At 39.8% G+C, this 24,245-nt stretch overlaps 3 protein-coding genes across 3 annotated transcripts in view; 1 reads left to right on the forward strand and 2 right to left on the reverse strand.

Annotated features, from left to right (window-relative positions):
* Positions 1–4,117, reverse strand: part of LOC113676033 (uncharacterized) — a 6,155-nt gene extending 2,038 nt beyond the window's left edge. Inside the window, exons 1-8 of the mRNA XM_089181529.1 lie at positions 4,046–4,117; positions 3,852–3,909; positions 3,638–3,733; positions 2,796–2,855; positions 2,480–2,664; positions 1,547–2,187; positions 893–1,030; positions 341–436 (exon numbers count right to left, since the gene is read on the reverse strand). Coding sequence (XP_089037655.1) covers positions 411–436; positions 893–1,030; positions 1,547–2,187; positions 2,480–2,664; positions 2,796–2,855; positions 3,638–3,733; positions 3,852–3,909; positions 4,046–4,047 — 1,206 coding nt within the window. The 5' untranslated portion in view covers positions 4,048–4,117 and the 3' untranslated portion in view covers positions 341–410. The remainder of the gene's footprint in view (positions 1–340; positions 437–892; positions 1,031–1,546; positions 2,188–2,479; positions 2,665–2,795; positions 2,856–3,637; positions 3,734–3,851; positions 3,910–4,045) is intronic.
* A 7,259-nt stretch (positions 4,118–11,376) lies between these two features.
* On the forward strand, positions 11,377–17,458 carry LOC149040204 (uncharacterized). The gene has a single exon (XM_089181737.1). The coding sequence runs from the start codon at positions 11,672–11,674 to the stop codon at positions 17,150–17,152; it is 5,481 nt and encodes a 1,826-aa protein (XP_089037863.1). The 5' UTR covers positions 11,377–11,671; the 3' UTR covers positions 17,153–17,458.
* Positions 17,459–17,978: 520 nt separating this feature from the next.
* On the reverse strand, positions 17,979–19,030 carry LOC149040205 (uncharacterized). Its single transcript, XM_089183247.1, has 4 exons — positions 18,910–19,030; positions 18,525–18,621; positions 18,222–18,295; positions 17,979–18,058 (listed from the first exon to the last, which is right to left on the reverse strand). Exons 1-4 carry the CDS (start codon positions 19,007–19,009, stop codon positions 17,979–17,981), a joined length of 351 nt encoding a protein of 116 aa, XP_089039373.1. The 5' UTR covers positions 19,010–19,030.
* Between the last annotated feature and the right edge of the window lie 5,215 nt (positions 19,031–24,245).

The raw sequence follows: 24,245 nt of genomic DNA on the forward strand, positions 1-24,245 counted from the left end.
CCTCAAGCTAAATACAACCTTTAGTTAAGCAGAACCACTACAGTCTGTGAAAAACCCAAATAAAACAAAAGGAAAAACAGTGGAACTTCTTGATCTGTAAATCAAACATTAGTCATTCCATTGCTAACATTTTTTATTATTAACAATAACAAAAATGAATCCAGAGGAACTAATTAGGCAATATGTGATAGATAGATCAGTTATCTATATCAAAGGCAGTTGGTCCACATATATAGGCACCTGTGCAGAGTTTTTGGATCATGGATTACAATGTAAGACTACATTTTAGGTCATAATGGACATGTTTATTTTGTTTCTAAAATAAGTCTTAATTACTTACAGGGCAAGAAGATCTTCTTTTCTTTTCAACACTTTGGAATGGAAGCTATCCAATATAAGCCAGCCGTGGTTTAAGCTTCGAACTCTTCTTTGTGCTCTACAGACAAAAAGTAAACAAATACATTGTATAAGCTGTGTAAGTTAAGCATGGCTTATAACACCTGAAATAAGTGTAAAAACTTGCAGTATCTCTAGTTTAGGGATTAGCTGTTTTTTAACATTTTTAACCCTTTCACTCCTGAGAATGATCAAGACAGAATTTATCCTTACAATATCAAAACAATATAAAGCAGGATTTTATTAATCCATTCAATATCAAATTTATTGATCTAATATCATAAGAATTGTACTGCAGACAGTAAAGAGAATTACCTATAAGATCCTGGAGTAAAAGATTTATAACTCATTAGTGGGGAAAAGAACTTAACATAAGTTTTTCAATGAAGGAATGCCTGCTCTGAAATTTGACTCTGCAAGTGAATGCAACATATTAATTGTATGATTTGAAAGTCCAAGATATTCCACTTTATCATTTTGGAAATGGATCACCCACCTGATGACATGGCTTTCTGCATTTCAAGTTTTACTTTTGAGCGGACTTCTTCCAAAGACAATAATTCATCTTGAACAACCTTCAGTTCCTCTTCAATATAACTGGCCAACTCTGAGTGAAGCTGGCTTCCACTTGAGGCTGAACAAAAAAGTTAACATCAATAATCAACAAAAATAGTTGTAATTGAGAATAAAAAAATATAAAGTTATGATTTTTATTTAGTGCTTATAGCTCAAGATTCCAAGGAGTCTTACAATAAAACTGTTTGACTGAAAATAAATCAGATGAAACAGGAGAAAAGTATTCAAATTTAAGCCCCTTTCCATTTGGAATGGGAGGCTGGAAAACAATAATAATAATAATAATAATAATAACTTTATTTAAGTGTCAGCGTATTTAGCACTGCTGTGCTAATTGGGGACACTGTAAATGAGGAAACAAATATCGTAAATGAACAGAAACTCGTTAAAAACCCCAACTGGTAGGAGGCAGACCAGTTGGCTATTTACAAAGCATGCAGGAGTTGAATTCGGGGCCACCGAAGACAAATCAACATAGTGGCAGGGAGGAGGACTTGAACCCGGGACCTCCAGCTTACAAGTGCAGCGCCCTAACCACTAGGCCACGCTCGCCTCCTACTAAAACAGAACTTACATGAATTTTCATCTCCCTTGAGAATGCACTTCTCTTTTGTTGCAACTTCATCTTCCTTGATGAAAACTGTTTCTCTGTAAGCAGTTTCTGAGGACAACACAGACAAGGAGTCCATTGCTTCTTCATCATGTACAACAAGATGTAATACCTCAGGCTGTTCATCAATTTGAAACCTGACAGTTTTATGAAGGTTCCTTTTACTCTGCACCCCTTTTTTCTCTTCACTCTCTGATGGCAGTCCCTGGTTAGCACATGGGTGTGGTTGGGGTGGAGCAGGGATATTATGTGCATGATGAGGTGAAGACTGCCTCCTGACCTTTCCTGACCCCACTTTGGTATTGCTTCTAGGTGAGGGATTCACCTGAGCTTCAGCATTTGGGAAGATGCCACCTTGTTGTTCAATAGTTTCTTTATCTTTCCCAACAGCAATGTTTGTACCACTTGAGCAGCCAACTTCATTGTTTTTATCTTTCTTTCTGTCTTCCTCAGTGGCAATGTCTGTATTACTTGAGCAGCTACGTTTCCTGCGCCTTCTTTTTTTCAAAGATTTATACTTGGCTGTCTTTCCCTCAGCTTTTCTTCTTGCTTGTTCCTCCCTGACCTCCTGTATTATCTCTTCCCATATCTCTTCATCTGTGGGACTGTAAAGGTAATGCAAAAGAGTTAATGGAATTTCACAATACAATTACTTTTAGACAAAACAAATAATAATTGCATGTATAAAAACCATTGAGCAAGTAAACTTTTATATTTTATATATTATTGGACCCTCGTGCTAATGCAGCAAAAATGATAATATCTCACTTTGAAAGTTTACTGATCAAATTCATGGATCTAAAATAACATTATCATAGTAACTGACTTTTAATTGCCAAACATAAGCTGGATGATCATTACAATAACTAGCTATGGGAATTACTGAAGGATACTCACTGAATGACTCCATCATCTTCCTGGATAATCCATGATAATTCAAACTCAATTTTACCAGAAACAACTTTCCTGATTGCTGGCTTAAGGGTGACAGTAACATCCACTTTTCCAGGCATCTCTGTAATGTAATTGCTGATATCAATACAGCCAGTGGCCAAAAGCTGGTGATGACCACTGGGGAACAGCTAATGATTTCAAAGAAGCAAGAGGAAGATGAACAGTTTTCAGATTTACTCCAAACTGCGTGGAGTGAAAATAATATCAAACGCAAAGAGCAACTACATGCTCATGTAAAATTGAAAAGGGAAAAGCTTACATTACAGATGTAAATATTCCACTGCTTTTCTTGATATTCTGTCATTTCATCCTCTGGGTTCTACAAATACAAATAAACATTGTTTTAAAATAAAGAAACAAACTTGATAACAACAATATTAGGGACCTTGAACAAACCATGAGAATGATGGAAACAAAGATGTGACAAAACAAAAGACCAAATGAGCAGAACAATAGCTAAACACTAGCGTTTAGAATTTTTTTATGTTAAAGCTGTCCTTGGCCAAACAACAACGTGAAGTAATCAAATTTAGCATGGTCTGTGTACAGGAACACTGACAGAAAATTATTTCAGTTTCAATATGGAACTCAATGTGGCTCACACACATTGTGCAGAGGTTGAGATGTGGCACTGTTAGAGACAGTAAAAACATTCATGTGACCATCCAGGAAATTCCGAACAAAAATATAGATTTATTTTATAATCAATATGTCTTCCTTGGTATCTTTCTCCTGACTGACTTTAAGCCATATTAAAAACCTTGTGGCTTCAATAAATCTTCACAACGAAAGATGGACCGTTTTTATTTCAAAACTTCTTAAAACGTAACGCAAATTGAATCGGAGGAAGCAGCAAGCCTGAGAAAAAAACAAGGAAGGCTTCAGTAAGTAGGTATAACGTGTTTACGTAAACGATGGTTTCAAAAAGTTGGCCAAGAATTCCGCACTTCCCCATAGTTCATTATGCATAGAGCTCTTGGATAAAGAAAACTATGACGAAAGCAAGCCTTTTGGACCAAAATTTCGTTTCCGAATGCTGTGGCACTTTACGGAAATCTGTCACCATATTTGTACTTCAGGATGCCTTTGTTTGAAACTTACCTTGAGGAGAGTAAGTTTACTATCTACTGGATCAGGCTCAGGCCAAAAATGAACACCACGATAACCATTTTTAACACCTCCAAACCATGCTACAGGCTGAGAGAAAAATTATTTGGAAGAAATATTTCTTTCACTCAAACTGACGATTAAGAAATTAATAATGTTTAATGAGCTAAGAGAGAAAGGTACGAGATCCAAAGTCTAAGTTGACTACCTTTGTACTGTATTTCGCTTTCCTTTTTTTCCAAAAAACTGCAAGCTTGCGGGGATACCTAATTGAGGAAGAAAACACGAATGTCAGCACAATGTGAAAAAGTTGCCATAGTTAACCATATTTCTGTTCAGTACGGATTCTACCCTTGTATAAGCGATTGGCGTTTTACGATTCAAGGGCTGAGATGCGCTTACATCTTTTGTTATTTTGGAATACGACAAAGGCAAAGAAGTACATGGTATCTTCAAGGCGGCCGCCATGACGTCTTTATGCCAAGACTGGTAACTAGTAAAACGTACCCCCCCTCCCCCCCGCTGTCAATAAGTGACCGTTATCAAAAACTTTCTCTTGCAGCACCGCCGTTAAAAATACCAATTAGCTTAGTATTTGTTTTTCACCGAGTCTTGCAACTTCAAAGAGCAAACAATATTCAGTTTGGGGAGAGACCCTTTGTTTCTGTTGCTTAAGTCTCACGCGGTATTCAACAGTGAAATCGAACTCAACCAAATTCTAGAACGCATATTTTTTTCCTCAATTCAATTAATCATAGTGAAATTTATATTATTTCCGAAATTGCATGCTTCGTCAGAGTTTAACTTTTGATCATTTTCTAATCAGAAAAGTAAAAAAGAATTTGACTTTAGTGAGACAAGCAGCTTCGAAGACTAAACTCTTAATAGAAAAGAGAGAAAGAAAATACTTTATCGTGTCCCTTACCACTTTTTCTTGCGTAATTCAACATTCAATAGTGAAACAGATGCTGTGATCAAAAAATTATCAGCTCTTTCTTTTTCCCGATGGAAAGGTATGAGAACACAAGCCATTACTGCTTCTCACAAAATCTCTCAGATGAACTCCAAGGATCTCTGCTTCGTTCATTGTGATGTCATGTTGCCATGAAAATAATTGCTTCGAATGCGTTGCGCGCGCTCAGTGCACTACATTAGAGTGGTTTAGCAAGAGGGCGGGAACGTCATTTCAGAACAGCGCTTGCAGCAAAAATGCCGAGAAAAAACTGGGTCGAGAACGCCGTCGCGTTTTGTTGAAAAGTGACTTAGCAGTCGTTTCAACGAACCGTCCACGTTATATTTGTTCTTGAATATCCTAACCTTGGCTCTTAAGGATCATCATTAGCTTTGAATTTTCTGTTTCATAGACTACTTGAAGGACAACGAAATTATCCTCTTTGAGAGTTTAACAAACAAAAATCGAGGATAGTTTACTACAAGTGAGTTGTTAATATGAATCCACATGGGCGATTAAACTTTGAAATTATTTTATTCCAGTTAAGTCTCGAGTCTGCAGATTCATCTATCAAATTTTGAAGCCCACTAAATATCTTCTTTTCTATTATTTGTATCGCTGTCATTTCGTTTCGTGCTTCTAGATTTCAGTTCTACTCGTTTTTCTTCAAAATTTTGTAAAATATAATTTGGAATTGAAATCGTCGCCGTTTTTTCCCTTGTTTACTGAATATTCTTCTCAATCATGACAGTACACCTCTTTTAAGCACCACCTTCTTAGAGTTGCAATGCATTTTGAACGGAGTTGTCAGGAGTCGTGGCAAAAACATGTAGAGATCAAGCGACCCAACGATGGAGTTGTTTACAATGAGTTCCCGTTTAACCATGAACGAATGAAATTCACTCAAACTAGTCACCAACGAAACGGTTAGACTGAGGAATCAGAATTCGTTCCTGTTTTATTTTGTTTTTGTTTAATTTAATTTTTAACGAATAAAGTCGTTCAAGACTGAATCAAATCAATAGATTTAGAAAGCCGTGCCGAAATCAAGTTGATTGTTATTTTATTTCGTAGGTCTAATTTTTCACCGGCGCTGATCAAAACTAAAGACATAAAATAGTGCAAACCCGAGCTATTCTCAATTTTTTGTTATCTCTGACTTCAAATAGCAGAACACTTTTTAATCACGGTTAAAACGACAATGACAACAAATATCACTGAATAATATAGCAGGTAACCTTCGTGTTGTTTCATTTTGATAAACTTCAACATGAAGCAAGTTTAATTTATTGATGAATTAATTCACGATAAAATTAACAGTACCCGTTCTTAGAGTTTTCATACATGGTTCAATAAATGTATCAAAAAAACGCCCTTACGTTGCTTAAAGCCACGCGCAATTACAAAAGGTAACTGAGCCCTAAAATCTTAGATTGCTTGCTGACGATCGTGTTTCCTTTCGGGAATCCAGAATAAATGTCACAAATTCACCGAATAAAACAAAGAAAGGGACCTGGTTATCCTGGAAATGAGTTCTGAAATCATTCCAACCAGCATTATCTCGTTTATAAGTGCACAATTAATGCAAATCCTAGGCGTTTTGGTCACGACGGGAAAACTAGCGTAATGACGTTCTGAACTTGATGGGGAGAACGGCAACGCTAACACCGGAAGTTGAAATAGAGTCGTGTTCGGATTATCCGCGCGCTTTCCCGTTCTGAAATGACGTTCCCGTCCTCTTCCTAAACCACTCTATTGACTGAGGCCGGTTGGAATAACTTGAAATTTCTCCATAACAGTTGAAGTAGAAGTAGTTAAATGAGAAAAATAGTTGCATTTGGGAAAAAAAATGTCCGCCTCTTTACATTTCCTCACTCGTGTACCATTATGGCTTTAAAGTCGATTCATAACGATTTAGGTAATTGTATTTTTTGTGTTTTCTTCCTATTTATTCATAAAGGAAACATTTAACAGTCAGCTGATACAAGGCTGACACTTTGGTTGAAAAAAGGCGTGCATTAGTACCCCCTTCCCCTTGCCTCTCCCCCTTCCGATCTGACCATCTCGTAATAATAATAACAATAATAATGTTTATTTCTTATATTGCGCAGTCTAGCATGCGATAAAGATATGATCGAGTGCGCATTACAACACTAAAATCTTAAAGTAATAAATGGCTAGTCCAAATAATGATAATAATAATAATAATTTACAATTTTCGGAAAACAATAAAAGTAGAATATGAGTTAATAAAAGAACTAATAAAAAGCTAATTTAAAAAGATGTGTCTTTAGTAAAACTTTAAAAATGTTCAATGATTGACATTGTCTAATTTCTAAAGGGAGTCGATTCCATACTTTGGGCGCAGCATTTTCAAACGCCCTATCCCCGAGTGTCTTTTTTGTTCTATAGGTATTGTCCATTAGGAGTATGCCCCGGTATGATCTCAACTGATACCGCGAGCTCTCTTTGATTTTTATCAAGTCTGAAAGATATTGTGGCGCGACGCCGTAGATACATTTGTGAACTAGCATTTCTATCTTGAATTCTATTCTGTGGGTAACCGGAAGCCAGTGCAGGTTGATCAGGGATGGTGTGATAGGATCATACCTAGATATAGTACATACCAGCCGAGCACCCGCGTTCTGCAGGCGTTGCAGCTTACCAAGATGACCAGCGGGCGTACCATATAATAGACCGTTACAATAGTCTAATCGTGACATTATAATAGCCTGTACAATAGACTTCCTATTATCATATGATAAATACTTTCTAATACGCCTGATGTTATGTAGATGGTAATAAATATTCTGACATATGCTGTTAATATGTGTGGTCATATTCATGTTTGCATCAAACCAAGCACCCAGGTTTCTAACAGAGTAAACCGCAGAAACCTTTACCTTACCTACTTGCAAGTCACTTATCATAACCTTATTTAACTGTGCGCGTGTACCTATAATAAGAAACTCGGTCTTAGCATCGTTCAGCCGAAGTTTGTCTTGGACCATCCAGGTTCTTATGTCCCTGATGCAAGCTTGTAGAGCGTCAACAGCATCCGTCTCAGTAGCAGAACCATCCGGCTTAAATGAGATATAGAGCTGCGTATCATCAGCGTATGCGTGAACGTTAGGGAGATGGGATTCAACAACATCGAAGAGCTTACTCGCGTACAACGTGAAGAGCAAGGGACCAAGACATGATCCTTGAGGTACCCCTTGAGGCAGATCAAAGTCACTCGAATAGCTCCCGTTAATCAGGATTCGCTGTTTCCTGTTTGATAAATACGAGTGAAACCATTTAAGAGCGGTACCTGTAATTTCATACGTCACGCACAGGCGATTTAACAACACTTGGTGGTCAATCGTGTCAAATGCTGCACTCAGGTCTAGCAATACCAAAAGAGTAACTCGTTGATTGTCCATTGCAGCTAGTATGTCATTCTTTATCTTCAATAGGGCAGTCTCTGTGCTATGACCAAGTCGATAGGCTGACTGGAGGATGGGATACAAACCCGACTGAGTAACGTGATCGGTTGTCTGATCATAAACTGCACTTTCAACCAATTTAGAGAGGTATTGCAGATTACTCACAGGTCTTAAATTGGATAAGGAAGTCCCTTGCTTGGTCTTCTTCAGTCTTGGATCCACAAGGGCCGTTTTCCAATCAGATGGAAAGTGTCCCAAGGAAAGTGAAGAATTCACGACATTAGTGATGATGGGGAGAAGCATATCGGACATGCCGACTACTAAATTGGTCGGCATAGGATCAAGTTGACAGCTTTTCTTCGATGATCTACTGACCAGCTTCCTTATATCTTCCACAGAATACATATTGAAATGATCAAGTTTCCTATCGCCTGTAAACACTTTATCCTCAGCCACCGCCCCAGGATGAAGAGTACACGCATCAAGCTCTGCCCGAATCTTTGCAATCTTACGATCGAAAAACCGCCCGATATCGTTGGCTAAGATTGAGTTGTTCGTGTATTCTGGAAAACGCAACTCATTCCTAGGAAGTAACAATGATCGAGTGGCCCTGAATAGCTTTCCTTGGTTTTCACTATTGTCGTTCACAAAGTCTGAGTAGAAAGCACGCTTAGCCCGTGTACTTAAATAAGTAACGTGGTTCTTGAGTTTCTTGAATGCCAACAAATCTTCCTGTGATCGTGTTCTTATCCATCTCCGTTCTGCTTTCCGGCGTCGCCTTTTTGCCTCGGCTATCTCACTGGTATACCAGGGTACCTTGGGCCTAGCCCGCACTGTTTTGGTTTTTAAAGGTGCGTGACGATCAAGAACTTGAGAGAGTGTGGTCGTGTAATCCTCTACAAGTACATCCAAGTCCAGTGGGGTGATGGGATCGCTATTACCTCGATCACATAGCCCTGTAAGTACTACGTCGTTCGATAGGCTCCCAGCGTCCAAGGATTTAGTTTTCCTAAACTATATTATCCTAGTCTGAAATGAAGGCTTACTTATGGCAACATGACAATGTACAGCTGCATGATCGGAGAAATAGCGACAGGCGCGTGGTGGACTCGCCAGAATATCCTCAATTTTTCTTGTTATAACAAGATCCAGGGTGTGACCACGTATGTGCGTTGGCTCTGTCACATGCTGCTCCAAACCAAGAGACTCAAGCAGATCTAAATACTTAAGTGCATCAGTGTCATTAGGAACATCCATATGTATGTTGTAATCACCAACGACAATCAAAGGCTCTTTGGATAGAATAGTGGACTCCATCAGGTCAGAAAACTCCATCAGAAAAGTGTTAATGGGAACCCTGCGGTGGTCATCACAATTCTGTGGACGGTAGACGATCACAAGCCGTATCTTGCGGGAAGTCGACGTTTGGACCAACAGCTCGCAAAATTCAAGCGACTCTCGTTTGAACAAACCAAATTCTTACAGTGTACGGAGAGATGTGAGGTGTGATAACAATACTGAACAAGCTACAATCCTAGCCATAATAGTTTAACCTTTTTCCCCTTCCCACCTTAGACCGCCCTAAAAATACAATTAAAGACAGAATCACAAACTGGACAACGAAAGGTAGGTTGGTGTTTTGATAAGGCTTCATTAGGGTTTCAAGTTGACTATTAACTTACGCTCAAGGAGGACTGGAGTGAAATCTGTTGTCATTGTACTAGTTAAGAACTTTTGATATCCTATGCTTGTCTGCTGTCAAGAAGTTACATCCATGGGGAGCTCAACAAGCTCGAACGATACCAAAATTGTTGTTACTTTATCTAAGGGCGTAAAACGAATTTTTCAGATGAGCTGCGAACGTTCCTGTGATTGTAATTCTCACTAAGTGATATTTTAACACTAGAGGCACTGAGTGAGAACTTGTCAATACGATAGCAATTTTGTTTTACTCCGGTGATACAAGGACGCCCTTACAAATAGCTCTTACTACTAAGCTCGTAGCTACGCCGCAATTTGGAATAATGAATAAAATGAATAAAATGTGGTTATTCCTATTTAGTTGTTGCTTAATAGGATTTTTTTTGAGTAATAAAAAGTTTAGTTCTTTGCCATGTCAACCGTTTGGCTTTTTTAATTATCGCCGACCCTTTCAATTGAGTTCTTGTCGATCTGAGCTGGACCAGTTGACCTTATGAACCGGTCACAACTGGAAAAAAATGGCTACAATTCTCATCAAAACCGTAAAAACAAGGTCATGAATCGTTCAAATCTGAAATGCCTTTGAGGGTAACAATCTGAACCGAGGTGAGGGTATGGTGGCTAATGGGAATAATGAAACTTGAGAAATTGCTTTTTTATTGGCAAATCAACAGCAAAAGAGTGAGAAGACGGACTTTATGAAAGACTTGAGAAAAGTCGTGTTTTTTTTTTCATTTACATTTATTTACAATTATTACAAATCAAGATAAAATAAGGAAATAGCGAAAAAATCGCAATGAAAAATAGGCAACTCAATATGTTCACAATTGAATCAAAGATAATCTCGTGTCAATTTGAAAGAAAAAAACTAAGGCGATTACGTTTCTCCTTTCCCTAGTGAAGTAATGGCGTGACGTTATACTCAATGAGTCCCAGTCTTCTTGTCTTAGCGTTCGGTTAATCATCAGCACTGATATGGATTGATCGCAAAGAAAAATGACGCATGCAGCCAGAAAACCGCCCAACATAACCCACAGCGTTCGAATCGCTGTTAATACAGGTGGAGGAAAAGGGCAATGTTATTCAAAAAGAAAGAAAGGAAGGAAAAACGAAAGAAAGAAGGAAAAGGAAACGAAAACAACCCAAAATAATAAAAGAGGAGAAAAAAAGGATGAGAAAATTGCAAAAAGAGATTCCGAACCCAAAGTACAAAATACCTAAAAAAACCTAAGTTAAAATTGAAAATATGGGTTAACTTAAAAATGATAAAAGTACCTAGAAATATTTAACCTACCCACCTAAAATCAAACAAAAAGCGAAAAAAAAAACAGACAAAGAAAAGAGAAGTACGAACAAAAAGAAAGTGTGCAGTGCCAAAGGTGAAGTATTCAGTTACGTGCAGTGATCTTGTAACCGCTTACGTCACTTTCATTACAAATGATTCTATATCAGCGCATCTGATTGGAATAAAACAAAGCCATTGAATTGAAATACGTAAACTATGACTTTACCTTAGATCTATCTACCTTCACCTTTGAAATAAAACGTAATCAAAATAAAAGATAACAGGGTCGTAATAAAAAGAAGGCTGGTTAGATCTTTTGTCCGTGACCCTGAACCTAAGATATTGCATTCACAAAAGAGGTGTGTTGAAAACTGGACCGAGAGAGTCACGTGATTTTTGTTTGTTTCTTACCCCCCACGAATTGAACTTTGAACTCTTGATAAGAAAAACTCTTCAACGAAGGAATGTGAATCAGGAGTGCGTGAAAAACTGTCTCGTATATTGTTATTCTTACAGTCTTTACTATTATCTTTAGTTGTCCTGTTGTATCCGTTTTATACATTTGGTGCCGAGACCCGGGAATCGAAAACCGGGATTCTACCGCTCTGAAGAACGTCTTGAATGAAATTGTTGTGAATGCGAGCTGGAAGCACGTGGGTGACATGTCGCAGTCGGGGAAGAAGAAATTGAAGAATCTGAGGAAATTTCGCGACGGTCATCGAAAGTTTGTCGAGAAAACTATCGAAGATGCTAAAGGGTTAATCGCTGAAGGTAATCTCGTCGAAGTGAAAAGGCTGAAATTTCTTCGAACCGCTCTTGAAACGAAGTATTCGGAGCTTCAATCGCTCGACCGCGAAATTGTGGATCTGGTGGATGACGTTGAAGTTATTGATACCGAAGTCTGTGAGAGCTGTGAGCTAATGAGCTCCATTCAGGAGTGTATTGTAGAGTTAGAATCTGTTTTGGAAGCTCAAGAAAGTAAGGGAAAGAGCCAGAAATCCCCCTCCGTGGTGCAACCTGTTCCTCCCGAAAGCGCGGGAACTTCTCAAGGTCACGTTTCGAAAGCCTTCACTCATGCAAAGTTACCCAAGCTTGAGCTGAAGAAATTCCACGGAAATCCCATGCATTGGTATCCTTTCTGGGAATCTTTCGAGTCTGCGGTTCACGAGAACCCAAATCTGTCTTCCGTGGATAAATTCAACTATCTGAAATCACTTCTCACTGGCACTGCACAAAGTTCGGTCGCCGGTCTAGCCCTGACGAGTGCTAACTACGAAAAGGCGGTTGATCTACTGAAACAAAGATTCGGAAATCGGCAGATGGTGATCTCTAGCCACATCGAAGTACTCACCAAACTCCCCAAGGTGGAATCGATTGGTGAAGTTAAGAAACTCCGAAGCTTGTACGACACAGTGGAATCTCATGTTCGTGGATTAGAAGGTATGGAAATCTCTTCCGAGATGTATGGTTGTTTCTTAACACCAATAGTTATGCAGAAATTACCGGAGGAATTTCGAATCGCTATCACTCGCAATCTGGAATCGGAGACATGGAATCTGAAAGATATTTTGGTTGAATTTCACAAGGAACTGCAACTGAGAGAACAATGTCTCGTCAAAAACAAAGAGTTCAGATCCTCAAATCAGAGAGGTGAGTTGCCACTTTCTACATCAGCTTTGTACACTGACAGTTTTAAGGATAAGCAGTCTTCTCGTGTTTGGTGTTCATTTTGCAATCAAAACCATCAGAGTTCTAAGTGTAATGTTGTCACAAGTACTGAATCTAGAAAGGAAGTTCTTAAAAGGAAAGGCAAGTGTTTCCTTTGTCTCAAGCAAGGACATTTGGCACGTAACTGTCAAGCTCATATGAAATGTCTTAAATGTCAAGGAGCTCACCATGTAGCAATTTGCGGTGGTTCTCAATCAACCCTGGGTGGGCAAGATCAAGATAATGTGGCCAGTGTATCTACCAGTATGTATGTGGATCAGTCTAGAGGGTCTGTGTTGTTGCAGACGGCAACCGCTGAAGTTGTGCGTCCAGATAATGACACTTCTTCCCTAAGTGTTCGCCTGGTATTTGACTCATGCAGTCAGAGATCTTACATAACTAAGAACCTTAAAGACAGACTGAAGTTACCAGTGATTGGTAGAGAGTCACTTCTGATTAAAACCTTTGGTGAGTCTGATGCCAGATTACGAACATGCGAAATTGCTCAAGTGGGTATCAAAACCATGTGTGATGCAATTGTCTACATACAAGCCTATGTGGTACCAGTCATATGTGGCCCCCTGACCCAACAACCCACAGAGCTCGTTCAGTCTAGCTGTGAACATCTGCACGGCCTCTCTTTAGCCGACAGGTGTGGTAGAGGAGATCTGCCTATCAGCATTCTCATTGGTGCTGATCATTATTGGTCATTGGTCGAAGGAACCATAGTGAGAGGTGCACCGTGGGAGCCTGTTGCCCTTGCCACCAAACTAGGATATGTCCTCTCTGGCCCCACCATGATTATGTCTCACAATGACAATGGTAACACAGTGAATCTTACTGCAACCCATGTTCTGAAAGTGGAAGCGATTGTTGTCAATCGGGATGAAATTGCCTTTGAACTTGGAAAATTCTGGGACTATGAATCACTTGGGATTCGAAATGACAGTTTGTCTCTGTATGACAAATTTGTGAGCAAAGTTGAGTTTACAGAGGGAAGATATCAAGTACAGCTACCCTTCAAGGAAGACCATGAGCTGCTTCCAGATAATTTTGCATTGTGCAAGTCAAGGCTAGTTTCCCTGCTGAAGCGTCTGAATTTGAAGCCTGAGGTGTTAGAGCACTATGATGACGTCATCCGAGATCAGGAGAAACAGGGAATCGTGGAACCAGTGGAGCAAGGTACTAATAATGGTGTGGGCAAGGTACATTACCTTCCTCATCATGAAGTGATCCGTGTCGACAAGGACACTACTAAACTGCGTATTGTTTATGATGCCAGTGCTCGATCAGGAAGGAACACACCAAGCCTTAATGACTGTCTGTATGCTGGTCCCCCACTGTCTCCTCTCATTTATGACGTCCTCCTGAGGTTCCGGGCTCACAAGGTAGCCCTCATAGGAGACATTGAGAAAGCCTTCTTAAATGTTTCAGTTCACCCAAGAGATCGTGACTATCTTCGTTTCCTGTGGATTGACGATATCACAAGCAGTCGCCCGAAACTCCAAGTGTATCGATTTGCAAGAGTTGCATTTGGTGTCTCCTCAAGTCCCTTCTTATTAAACGCAACAATTCGTCATCATTTATCTTCTGCTGACATTCCCAGAGAGTTTGCTGAGAGAACTCTGAAAAGTTTGTACGTGGATGACTTTGTTAGTGGAGATGATTCCGATAATTCAGTTCTCGAGATGTATGAGAATCTGAAGTCGTCTTTCAAGAATGGAGGCTTCAATATGCGAAAGTGGGTCTCCAACTCCAAAGTCCTGCAGGAAAGAATTGGACAATCTGAAAGTCAGCCTCATCAAGTTTCAAGCAGTTTTGTTAAGGAACACCCGATTCAAGAGGAAGATGAAACCTACTCAAGTTCTCTGTTTGGGACAGCGAAGAACTTCACCACATCAAAACTCAAAGTACTTGGAGTTAGTTGGGACAGGGAGAAAGATTTGTTGCTCTTGGATCTGACCTCTTCACTAGAAACTGACAATGCTTGTCTGGTTACGAAGAGAGCTATTCTTGGTACAACAAGCAAGCTGTATGACCCCTTGGGACTACTGAGTCCAGTCATCATTCCACTGAAGATCATCTTTCAATCTATTTGCAAGACAGGGGTTGGTTGGGATGACCCTGTGGATTCATTTATCCATGAACAGTGGTTAAAGCTTGTTCAAGATGCTAAGAAGGTGGGAGTGGTACAACTGAAGAGACACTACTTCCATGGTTGGTCAAAAGCAGATTTGCAAAGTGTTCAACTCCATGGTTTTGGGGATGCAAGTGAGAAGGCCTATGGAGCAGTTGTGTACTTACGCGTTGAAACAGCCACTGGAACTGTCTTCACCCAGCTTGTGTCATCAAAAACCAGAGTTGCCCCGATGAATGGAGAAACCATACCTCGACTGGAGTTAGTAGGCGCTCTCATTCTGGCCCGATTAGTCAATACGGTGTTGACAGCATTTGACGGAACATTGAAAGTTGATTCTGTACATTGCTGGTTAGATTCTCAAATTGCTCTGTGGTGGATTTGGGGTGTAAGTAGAGAATTCAAGCAATTCATTCAAAACAGAGTGGTTGAGATCCGTCGACTTACAAAGCCAGCTCAGTGGAATTATTGCCCCACGGAATCCAATCCAGCTGACATCTGTTCGCGTGGGTCAATGACCTCGAAATTGATCACCAATCAGTTGTGGTGGAGTGGCCCTGAGTTTCTTAGGGCTGAGAAGGAGCAGTGGCCAAGTCTTAAAATGAACTCTGTTGAAGTCACAAGTAATGATTCAGATCCTCGCCTAGAACTGAAGAAGGGAAGCTGTAACAACAGCAAGAAGCAGCATGACAGTTCAGTTCTTGTGAACATTGCCTCTGGAGAGGCGACTTCAGAAAATCGGCTAAATCTTGATTGTATCATTCCCTTGGAAAAGTTCAGTAGTCTTCAAAGACTGATGCGAGTCACCGCATATGTTTTGCGATTTGTTTCTAATCTCAAGCAAAGTAAAAGGAAGAAGGAATTGATTAATGGAGAAGTAACGCAAGAAGAGATGAATCAAGCAAGAGAACTTTGGATCAAGGAGGTGCAGAGATCCGTCTACAATGACAAGAACTTTGACCAGGTCAAGGTCTCGTTATCACTGTTCACGGATGGCAAGGGAATCTTGAGGTGTGGTGGTCGTCTTAAAAATGCCCCGATTCCATATGATGCTCGTTTTCCGATATTCCTTTCAAGATGTTCACGATTCACCTACCTGGTTATCAATGACTGTCACTTCAAGGTTCTTCACAATGGTGTGAGGGATACACTCACAGAACTAAGATCAAGATTCTGGGTGACGAAAGGGAGGCAAACTGTGAAAACTGCGATCGGAAACTGTTCTGTTTGTAAGAAGTTACAGGGGAGAAGCTATACAGTTCCTCCTCCCCCTCCTCTTCCTGAATTTCGATTGAGTGATGAGTTTGCATTTACACGTGTTGGAGTGGACTTCGCAGGGCCCATATATGTCAAGGATGTATTTGCAAAGAAGGGAGATATGAATAAGGTCTACATAGCTTTGTTCACGTGCGCCGCAACCCGAGCTGTTCATCTTGAACTTGTTCCAAATCTAAGTGCAGAGAGTTTTATCAGAGCCCTTGCTCGCTTTAAAGGAAGAAGAGGAATTCCCGTCTTGATTGTCAGTGACAATGGGAAAACTTTTAAGGATTCAAGAGTGCAGGCCCAGTGTCAGCGTGATGGCACACAGTGGAAGTTCAACGTTGAAGCAGCCCCTTGGTTGGGTGGATTTTTTGAACGGCTGGTAAAATCGGTCAAGTTGAGTTTGAAGAAGTGTATACGAAATGCTCGGTTAAACTATGATGAGCTATCTACTGTCCTTGTGGAAGTCGAAGCGGCCTTGAACTCACGACCCTTGACATATGTCTTCGATGAAATGGAGGAACCATTAACACCTTCACACCTGATTGTGGGCCGCAGAATTTTGTCAGTACCATCAAAGAGCTCGTCGGATGAAGTTGGCCAAACCGTGGAAACACTAACAAGAAGAGCAAAATTCTTACAGCGAATTCTGGATTACTTCTGGAACCGATGGCGGTCAGAATATCTCACACAACTTAGAGAATACCATCGCTATTCTAAGAGAGCTAACTCTCTCCGTAAAGTACAAGTGGGAGATATTGTGTGTCTACATGATAATAAGATCCCGAGACAGCTGTGGCGCCTTGGAAAGATCGAACGATTACTTCCTGGACGAGATGGTCGAGTTCGAAGTGCAGTAGTAAGAGTTAAGTCTGGTAATTCACCAACTGCAGAATGGAGACGCCCATTGCAGAGGCTCTATCCTTTGGAAGTGAAGTTGGACACTGAAGCTGCCAATCCTATGCCCCAAGCGGCAAATGTTCCTGTTAGAGTAGTGAGGGACGAGGATGTCCCAGTTGTTGTCGTGAATTCTGATTAAGATAGATTTATTAAGTTGACTTTGTCATGTTATGATTTGTGTTCGAAAGATTAATTGAACTCTGAACTCTGAACTTTGATTGATGATATCAATCAACGCGGGGGAGTGTGTTGAAAACTGGACCGAGAGAGTCACGTGATTTTTGTTTGTTTCTTACCCCCCACGAATTGAACTTTGAACTCTTGATAAGAAAAACTCTTCAACGAAGGAATGTGAATCAGGAGTGCGTGAAAAACTGTCTCGTATATTGTTATTCTTACAGTCTTTACTATTATCTTTAGTTGTCCTGTTGTATCCGTTTTATACAAGGTGTTTATACTCATGAAATAGTTGTGAGCAATTAAAAAAAAAGATGAAAATTTTTACGACAATAGAAATTATTTGAATTCGTAGTAGTTATTTATAGAAGTCATATGAAAATGTGTTTGACAAATAAAGTAATCTCATGATTCAAGGATAATATCTGAATGATTCGCTAAGAGAAAGGATTTTACATTGAAAAATGAAACTACTCAGAATTCATAGATTTACAAAGGATTTTTATCAAGAGATAATAATCTCTTGTTCTTATCCATATACAAACATATTACCATACAAGCCAGACCAGAAATAAAGAAAAAGTTGTGAAATCGAAACTGCAAAAAGAAAAGAAAAGTAAAAACAGGATTAGCCATTGTTATTTATAATAAAGTCTCTTAAATCAACATAACCCTAATGATTCGTGGCAAACTCATTATAGAATACAAAGTAAGATTACAAGAAGAGAACCAAAAGCACTTCAACTGAATTAAAATACAAGTTTCCTACTTTTAATGCAGTTTGTTATTCAGGCCATGTTGGTCAACTTGAGGATAAGATCCAGGACATTCTTTTCCTGATCTTTGTGTTCCCTGGTTTTCTTCCAACCTGCCGCAGAAAACGTTATAAAACATCACTCACCATATGATAACAGACAAATAAAGGATTGCATAAAAAAAACCCAGGCGTTGGTAACAGAACACTTGTTTAACATCATACAAAAAAAAATTTAGCATTATCACATTGAAGAAATAACGAAACTGATTCTCACCTTTGACTTCAAACAGGTATTTAAGGTCCTGACGTAAGAATTTCAAACACTCCTTCCGGTTTTCTTGTCTGGAACTAAAAACAACAGTGACGAAAGATAAGGCTTTAATATGATAACCTTTCAAATGGAAATACAATACAAAGAATTAAAATGCTTAATGAAAAAAGGAGTGCTTATATCAATGGTTAATTTAAATAATTTGTTCTGGCTATTAAATATGTATTACCATAATTTGGCATATTGACTTGTTCCCAACTATCGAGCAAGGTTTAAAACAGCTTTATAAGGATAAGATGTACTTACAGAGTCAGAAGGTCTTGTTTCCTTTCGTCAAGTTCAGAACGGAACTTATTTAGCGCTAACCAGTCAAGTGATAAGCTTTCAAACTCAGCCTCACAATCTATAAGGGGTAAATTAAAGAAGGCTGCATTTAATTTGTGTTTTGTAAGTTTTTAATTTGTGTTTAGGCGCGACGGTATACCCGGATAATTTAATTTGTGTTTAGTTAGTTACACATGCATCTTCCTCTATTAAGCGCGACGGTATACCCGGAAAGTGAACAGTTGTAAAGGTTCGAAGCTAGGGATTCAGGATAGTGGCTTTCGAAAATCACTGTTCTGCACGTTTGTAGCAAATATGTTAGTTTTTATATTTTGACTCATGTGAAGGTAAAAAATAGGAAACTAACCTTCAGTGTCCATTGCTTCTTTCATCTCTAGTTCCAATTTAACCATCACCTTGTGCAATGAAAGCATCTCGTGTTCGACAACCTTAATCTCTGTCTCCATATAAATGGCCAACTCAGGGAACTGATTGCTTACGATGGCAGCTAAAGAAGATTTCAGAAAATACACGTGCTTAAATAATGAAAAGAGCAGGCGAATGTATACACATTCTGATGAAGTTGATATTGAACCAATCAAATCTATTTGGTTAAGAGCAATCAAAGTACTAGCAACAGTCGGGAATGAAGGTGGCGGCTGTGGCGCAGATGGGAATGTTTCTAATGACTCTCTTCGCTGGTTCGGTGGATGAAGATGCACTGTTTCACAATACTTTCCGCTCATTAGGATCTATTCTGTGGTATGCTTACAGAACAACTTACCACAGCTGTCTCCACCCTGACACTCTTCCATGGCAATTACTTCCTCGGAAGGTTGTACTTGACTCATAATTGATCTCTCGCCCACATTTGAACAATCTTTAGCAGTCGAAGCATCAAGGTTTGTTGATCCGATACTTGCAGGAACATTATCCTTGTTTGTGAAAGGGAGATCGCCAGGAGAGACCTTATCAGATGGGAATGACTGGGCCTTTGAGTCACCAGAAGCTTCTTGGTCAACCTGTTCGTCTTTTTCATTGCTGGCAGCCAAGCCTTGTAATGCAGTCTTTACATTTATCTCTTCTACTGTAGCTGTGTTCACCACAAACTGAATATCTTCCAATGAAGAAACAGACCACATGTCAGAAGTATCGGTCGACTCCAAGATTGACGAACTATTTTCCTCATCGGTATCATTGGATGGATTGTGTTCCATTTTGTATTTTTCACCATTCGATTCTTTCCGTTTTGTTCTACGCCTTTGACCACGAGTATTAGAGGGCTTGTTGCGCATGTCATCAGTATCACTGGATGAGATGTCTCCCATTTTGTATTCCTCATTCATGGATTCTCTCTGTTTTCTTCTACGCCTTTGACGACGAGTACTGGAGGGCGCCTCGCTCATCTCATCAGTATCATTAAATGGATTATTTTCCATCGGGTATTCTCCACTTTTACAGTTCTTCCGTCTTCTTTTATGCCTTTGGCGACTAGCACTGGAGGCCTTCCCGCTGTTCTGGGACGAGCAGTCATTATCGGTGGTACCGTTGGAACTTGCAAACGGGTTTAGATCCTTTGGATAGTGGCGCATCTCGTTTTCCTTCTTCTTAACACTTGTGGTATCACTCTTTTTTCCAGGCTCCTTCATGTTCGGTAGAGGGGGCGAGGTGGAGCCGCCTTACGAGTTCGTGGTTGACGCGGTGGAGGTATCGGAGGAGAAGGACGGGCTGAAACAGGACGAGGTAAACCAGATTGAGATGGACTGGTATGAGAAACGGAAGGCCTCTTAGAGGGAGGCAGCGGTGGAGGTGGAGCTTTCCTTTTGACCTTTGTTGGTCCTGATCTTGTTTTATTGCGGCCTCGACACGAAACCGCCTGAGAACTATTACCCTTAGTGTCAGCACCAGCTTTCACTTCCTTCTTTTTCTCATGGTTACCAAAGACGCCTGACAATGGAGCAAGTGGAGCAGCATTGACCTTTGTGGTGGCTACCTTCGAACAGGCAGCAGCACTGGTAACATCGCCATCGCGCTTTTCCTTTTGGAAACTCTTTAAAGATCTTGGACGCGACAGTCTCCTACTTTCTTCCCTGATGGAATCTTTCTTGTCTGGGAGACTGCAAGATAATCACAAGGGTACAGTGACTTCAAGTCATCAAAATGTTTCCTTAATACTCTAAAAGAGCAAGAAATAACACTTTGACTCAATTTTTTATGAACTTGCTTTATATCTAAGCCTTCCTTGAAAATGGAGTTTCGAAAATTTGGGATCTTGTTATCTTCACATCAGTCTATCAGAGGTTTTCAGTTTCATTTTTCTGAGTCTCAATTGCCGTCATATCACCGCGATTTCCAAAAATAATTTCATTGGCCTCTTTAAACGGAGATTTAGCGCGCGTCGATGAAACTAAAAAAGCGCAAGTTAAGTGATAAATTGCTTGGAGTCATTCAGTTTTTGTCCCAGACTTAAAAACAAACTGTTCGTTTTTTTTCTTTTGCTGGCGTGTTTTCGTTTGTAACGGCTGCTTTATCCTCTTGCCGTACCAAAAGCGCAAATAGGAAAAAAAACTTCACCTAAATCTAACATGCCTACATTTATCGGTGATCTTTCCCGATGAGTTTTCTACTCTTTTTTGCTCCACTTACCATTTGTCTTTGGCACATTCCACAGTCGGAGAACGAACCGAAGCTCTCAATTGTAATTCTTGATGATTTTTACTTGGACTTTTTCCACGCATTTTCTTCAAAAAACTCATGATTGTTTCCTTTTGTTGAAAACGATGACATGCGTTTCAGAGGAATGAAAATCTTCTGTTTATCCATTGTGATGTCATGTAGCCATGACGATAGCTTCTAGTCTCATTTCCAGCGTACCACGCCACTGTAAATAGTTCTTTTGATTTTTCACAGGAACGAAAGCTATGACTTGATTCAAAATAAAAGATACGTCGTCATACTTCTTTATATCAAGCTTCCTCCGTAACGAAAAAAGCCGTAATTATTTTATACTGATGTGCACGCCGAAATACCGTTCAGTTAAGCGTGATGACAATGCGTAAAGCCAATATTAGATACTAACAGAAAATCACGTAAAAACTCTGAGACGTTTCAAAAATAAATAAACTGCTTGCAGTTTACTAGTTGGCCATATAGGAATGAAAATAAATGAAAAGTTTTGTTGTTCGGTTGATTTTCCTCGGAAAACCAGCATTAAATTTGACAGCGAAGTGAATCTAGCATGGATATTACAAATGCCGTTTATTTTTAATTGTCTTTTTATTTGCAAAATCGTTCCTAAAATACCACTTGGCCTTTTTAATTTCACTTTTTTATTTTTACAAGGGAGCTATAAAGTTAAAATTGTCAAATTCACCAAAGACCAGGCGCAGAAGTGTGAGTTTTGGGTGTTCCTTTTTGGAATTGCCGATGATTTTCCCATCCGTCCTGCCTTGGTAACCTTTCTTATATTCATGCGTGACGTGCGTGATCTGATCAACACTGTGGTAGACGTGTACATTTGTTTAATTTTTCTTTAACTTTTGATTATCAAAACTTTTTCGATTGCTTATTTTCAAGACTGTCAAAAGACTTTTTGAAGGCTTTTTTTACAGCCAAATGTATTTACAAGTTTATTCAAATTGATAAGTTCAATTTATTTTTATTTACGGACTTTGAAGTCTAGCCTCTATCGGAACAGCGAGCGTTCAGGTAACTAGCTACAATAGACTTCGGTCAAAATGTTTCGACTCAAACATACCTAAATGAATAAATGGTGAGAAACCGGAAACTTGCCGTTGTGAACTGCGTTTTCAGAAAGTTGCCGAATCTTTGTAGGGTCTCACTCCTCTTTAGGCGTATCGTTCGTGTGTTTTTAGTTTTTCCAGAGATTTACTTAAGAGGAGTATCTAAAGCGTGAAACCCGTAATAAACGATAATTGTCATTATCGTTACAGTTCAATAGTTCGATATTAGGATGTGTATACAAGCTGCTCCATATCCATTCATTTGGTGTACGTAAAAAGGCAACGGCTTGTTGCTCAGGTGCTAGATCTTCGAGGCAAGCTTGCCTCGAGAAATTCAGCACCTGAGCAACAAGCCGTTCCCTCTCTACGTACACCAAATGAATGGATATGGAGCAGCTTGTTTAGAGATCCTAGTACCAAAAGACTCTGGATGTGTGTTGACGGATCTCGAGTTAGTTATACTCGCTGGAACGATATGGAAACTAACAATTCAGGCGGAAAAGAGGATTGTGGACACATCATCTCCATTGAGAGGCGAAGAAGATGGAATGACTGACCTTGTGCAACTCTATCTTTGTGAAATGCGCGGTAAGCCTGAGGAGGCAGTGGTAGGTGCTCACGCTCTCAGCTTACAGAGGTTTAGCCTAGGAGTTTTCAAGTTAATTGCTGATCATTCATTTGCTTTCGCTCACTGTCAAGTGGTTCTAGACGATGCAACTGCCCCAGGCTCCCGGTGCACAAAGAAATGTTCATCACGCGACCGAAGAAAACGTACAGTTATTGATGACGAGCACAGGTCCTATCATTCTCTCACTCGGCTAACAAGACAAAAAGCGCAACTGCTCTGATTCTTGTATGTATACTAGCTTCAGTATGTTACGCACGCGAGGAAGTAATAGACCCGACAGCCTCGTTCCCAGGGTCCTTTTTCTTCGTCTCTCGAGAGCGGAAGAGAGGTTGGGAAAGAGGATGTAGACTCAATAGGTTGAAATCCTATGTAAACTTCTGCGGAAAGTTTTAAGTTTGCACCAGGAGGAAAAATCTTCATTAATTTGGGATGTGCACTCGTTGCCACACCGAAAAATACTGAGGCCGATTGTTATAGTTTTTGACGACATTTGACCTGTATGAACCTGAATCGCTTTCTCTGCAGGAGATTTTCGACAGCAACAACTTGCCAGACGTGTACATGTGTCATGTGTCATGTTATCCATGACCTATGACGTAATCTAATTGAAGGGATTTCCAAATTCACCGGAAGTAATGCTATTTTTTCAGCCAGAGTACAAATTTACGTTTTCTTACTTCCAAAATGTTCTTTTAAGCACCTGTGATGTTAAATGGAAATTTCAAAACTTTGCTAGGTAAGTTTTCTTGATTGAATAATACCCAGTAATAAACAACAAACTATCGCCTTCTTTATTTCTGCTCCCGCTTCCCGCCCTCATATACATCCCGCTTCCCGCCCTCTCCCGCCCCCTGCTCTCCCGGGCTCCTGCCCCCTGTCCCCCTCCACGTTTCGGTGACGGTGTAGAATTAGCAATCAGGTGATTTTAATACCATGATTACACAGTTACGCAAATGTTTTTACCGTTTGTGATTTTCCTTCTTTTAAAATCTTGCACAACAGTTCTAACCTGTGAAGTGGGGTGAAAGCTCTGAGTGGATTGTGGCCTGCGTATCGTATGGTACCATACATATCCTGATTATCACATTACTTGTTATCAGAATTGATCGACCAGCAGGAGGCTCACAGCACAAACTGTGTATCTGAGCTCTCCGAGTGCCAAGTCGACACATGACAAGTGAGTTAAGCTGGTTGTCTTGCGATCGAAAAGTTATTGTTATAATTAATGTCATAACCATTATTTCTTTGGTTTGTTTCTTTAACACTTGCGTCAAGATCTCTTCAATCTTAACCGGCTAAGGTAATTTTAAAACGGAACGATAGTCATCTTGT

Source organism: Pocillopora damicornis, chromosome 9 (assembly GCF_964200805.1).
Source record: "Pocillopora damicornis chromosome 9, jaPocDami1.2, whole genome shotgun sequence".
NCBI lineage: Eukaryota > Metazoa > Cnidaria > Anthozoa > Scleractinia > Pocilloporidae > Pocillopora > Pocillopora damicornis.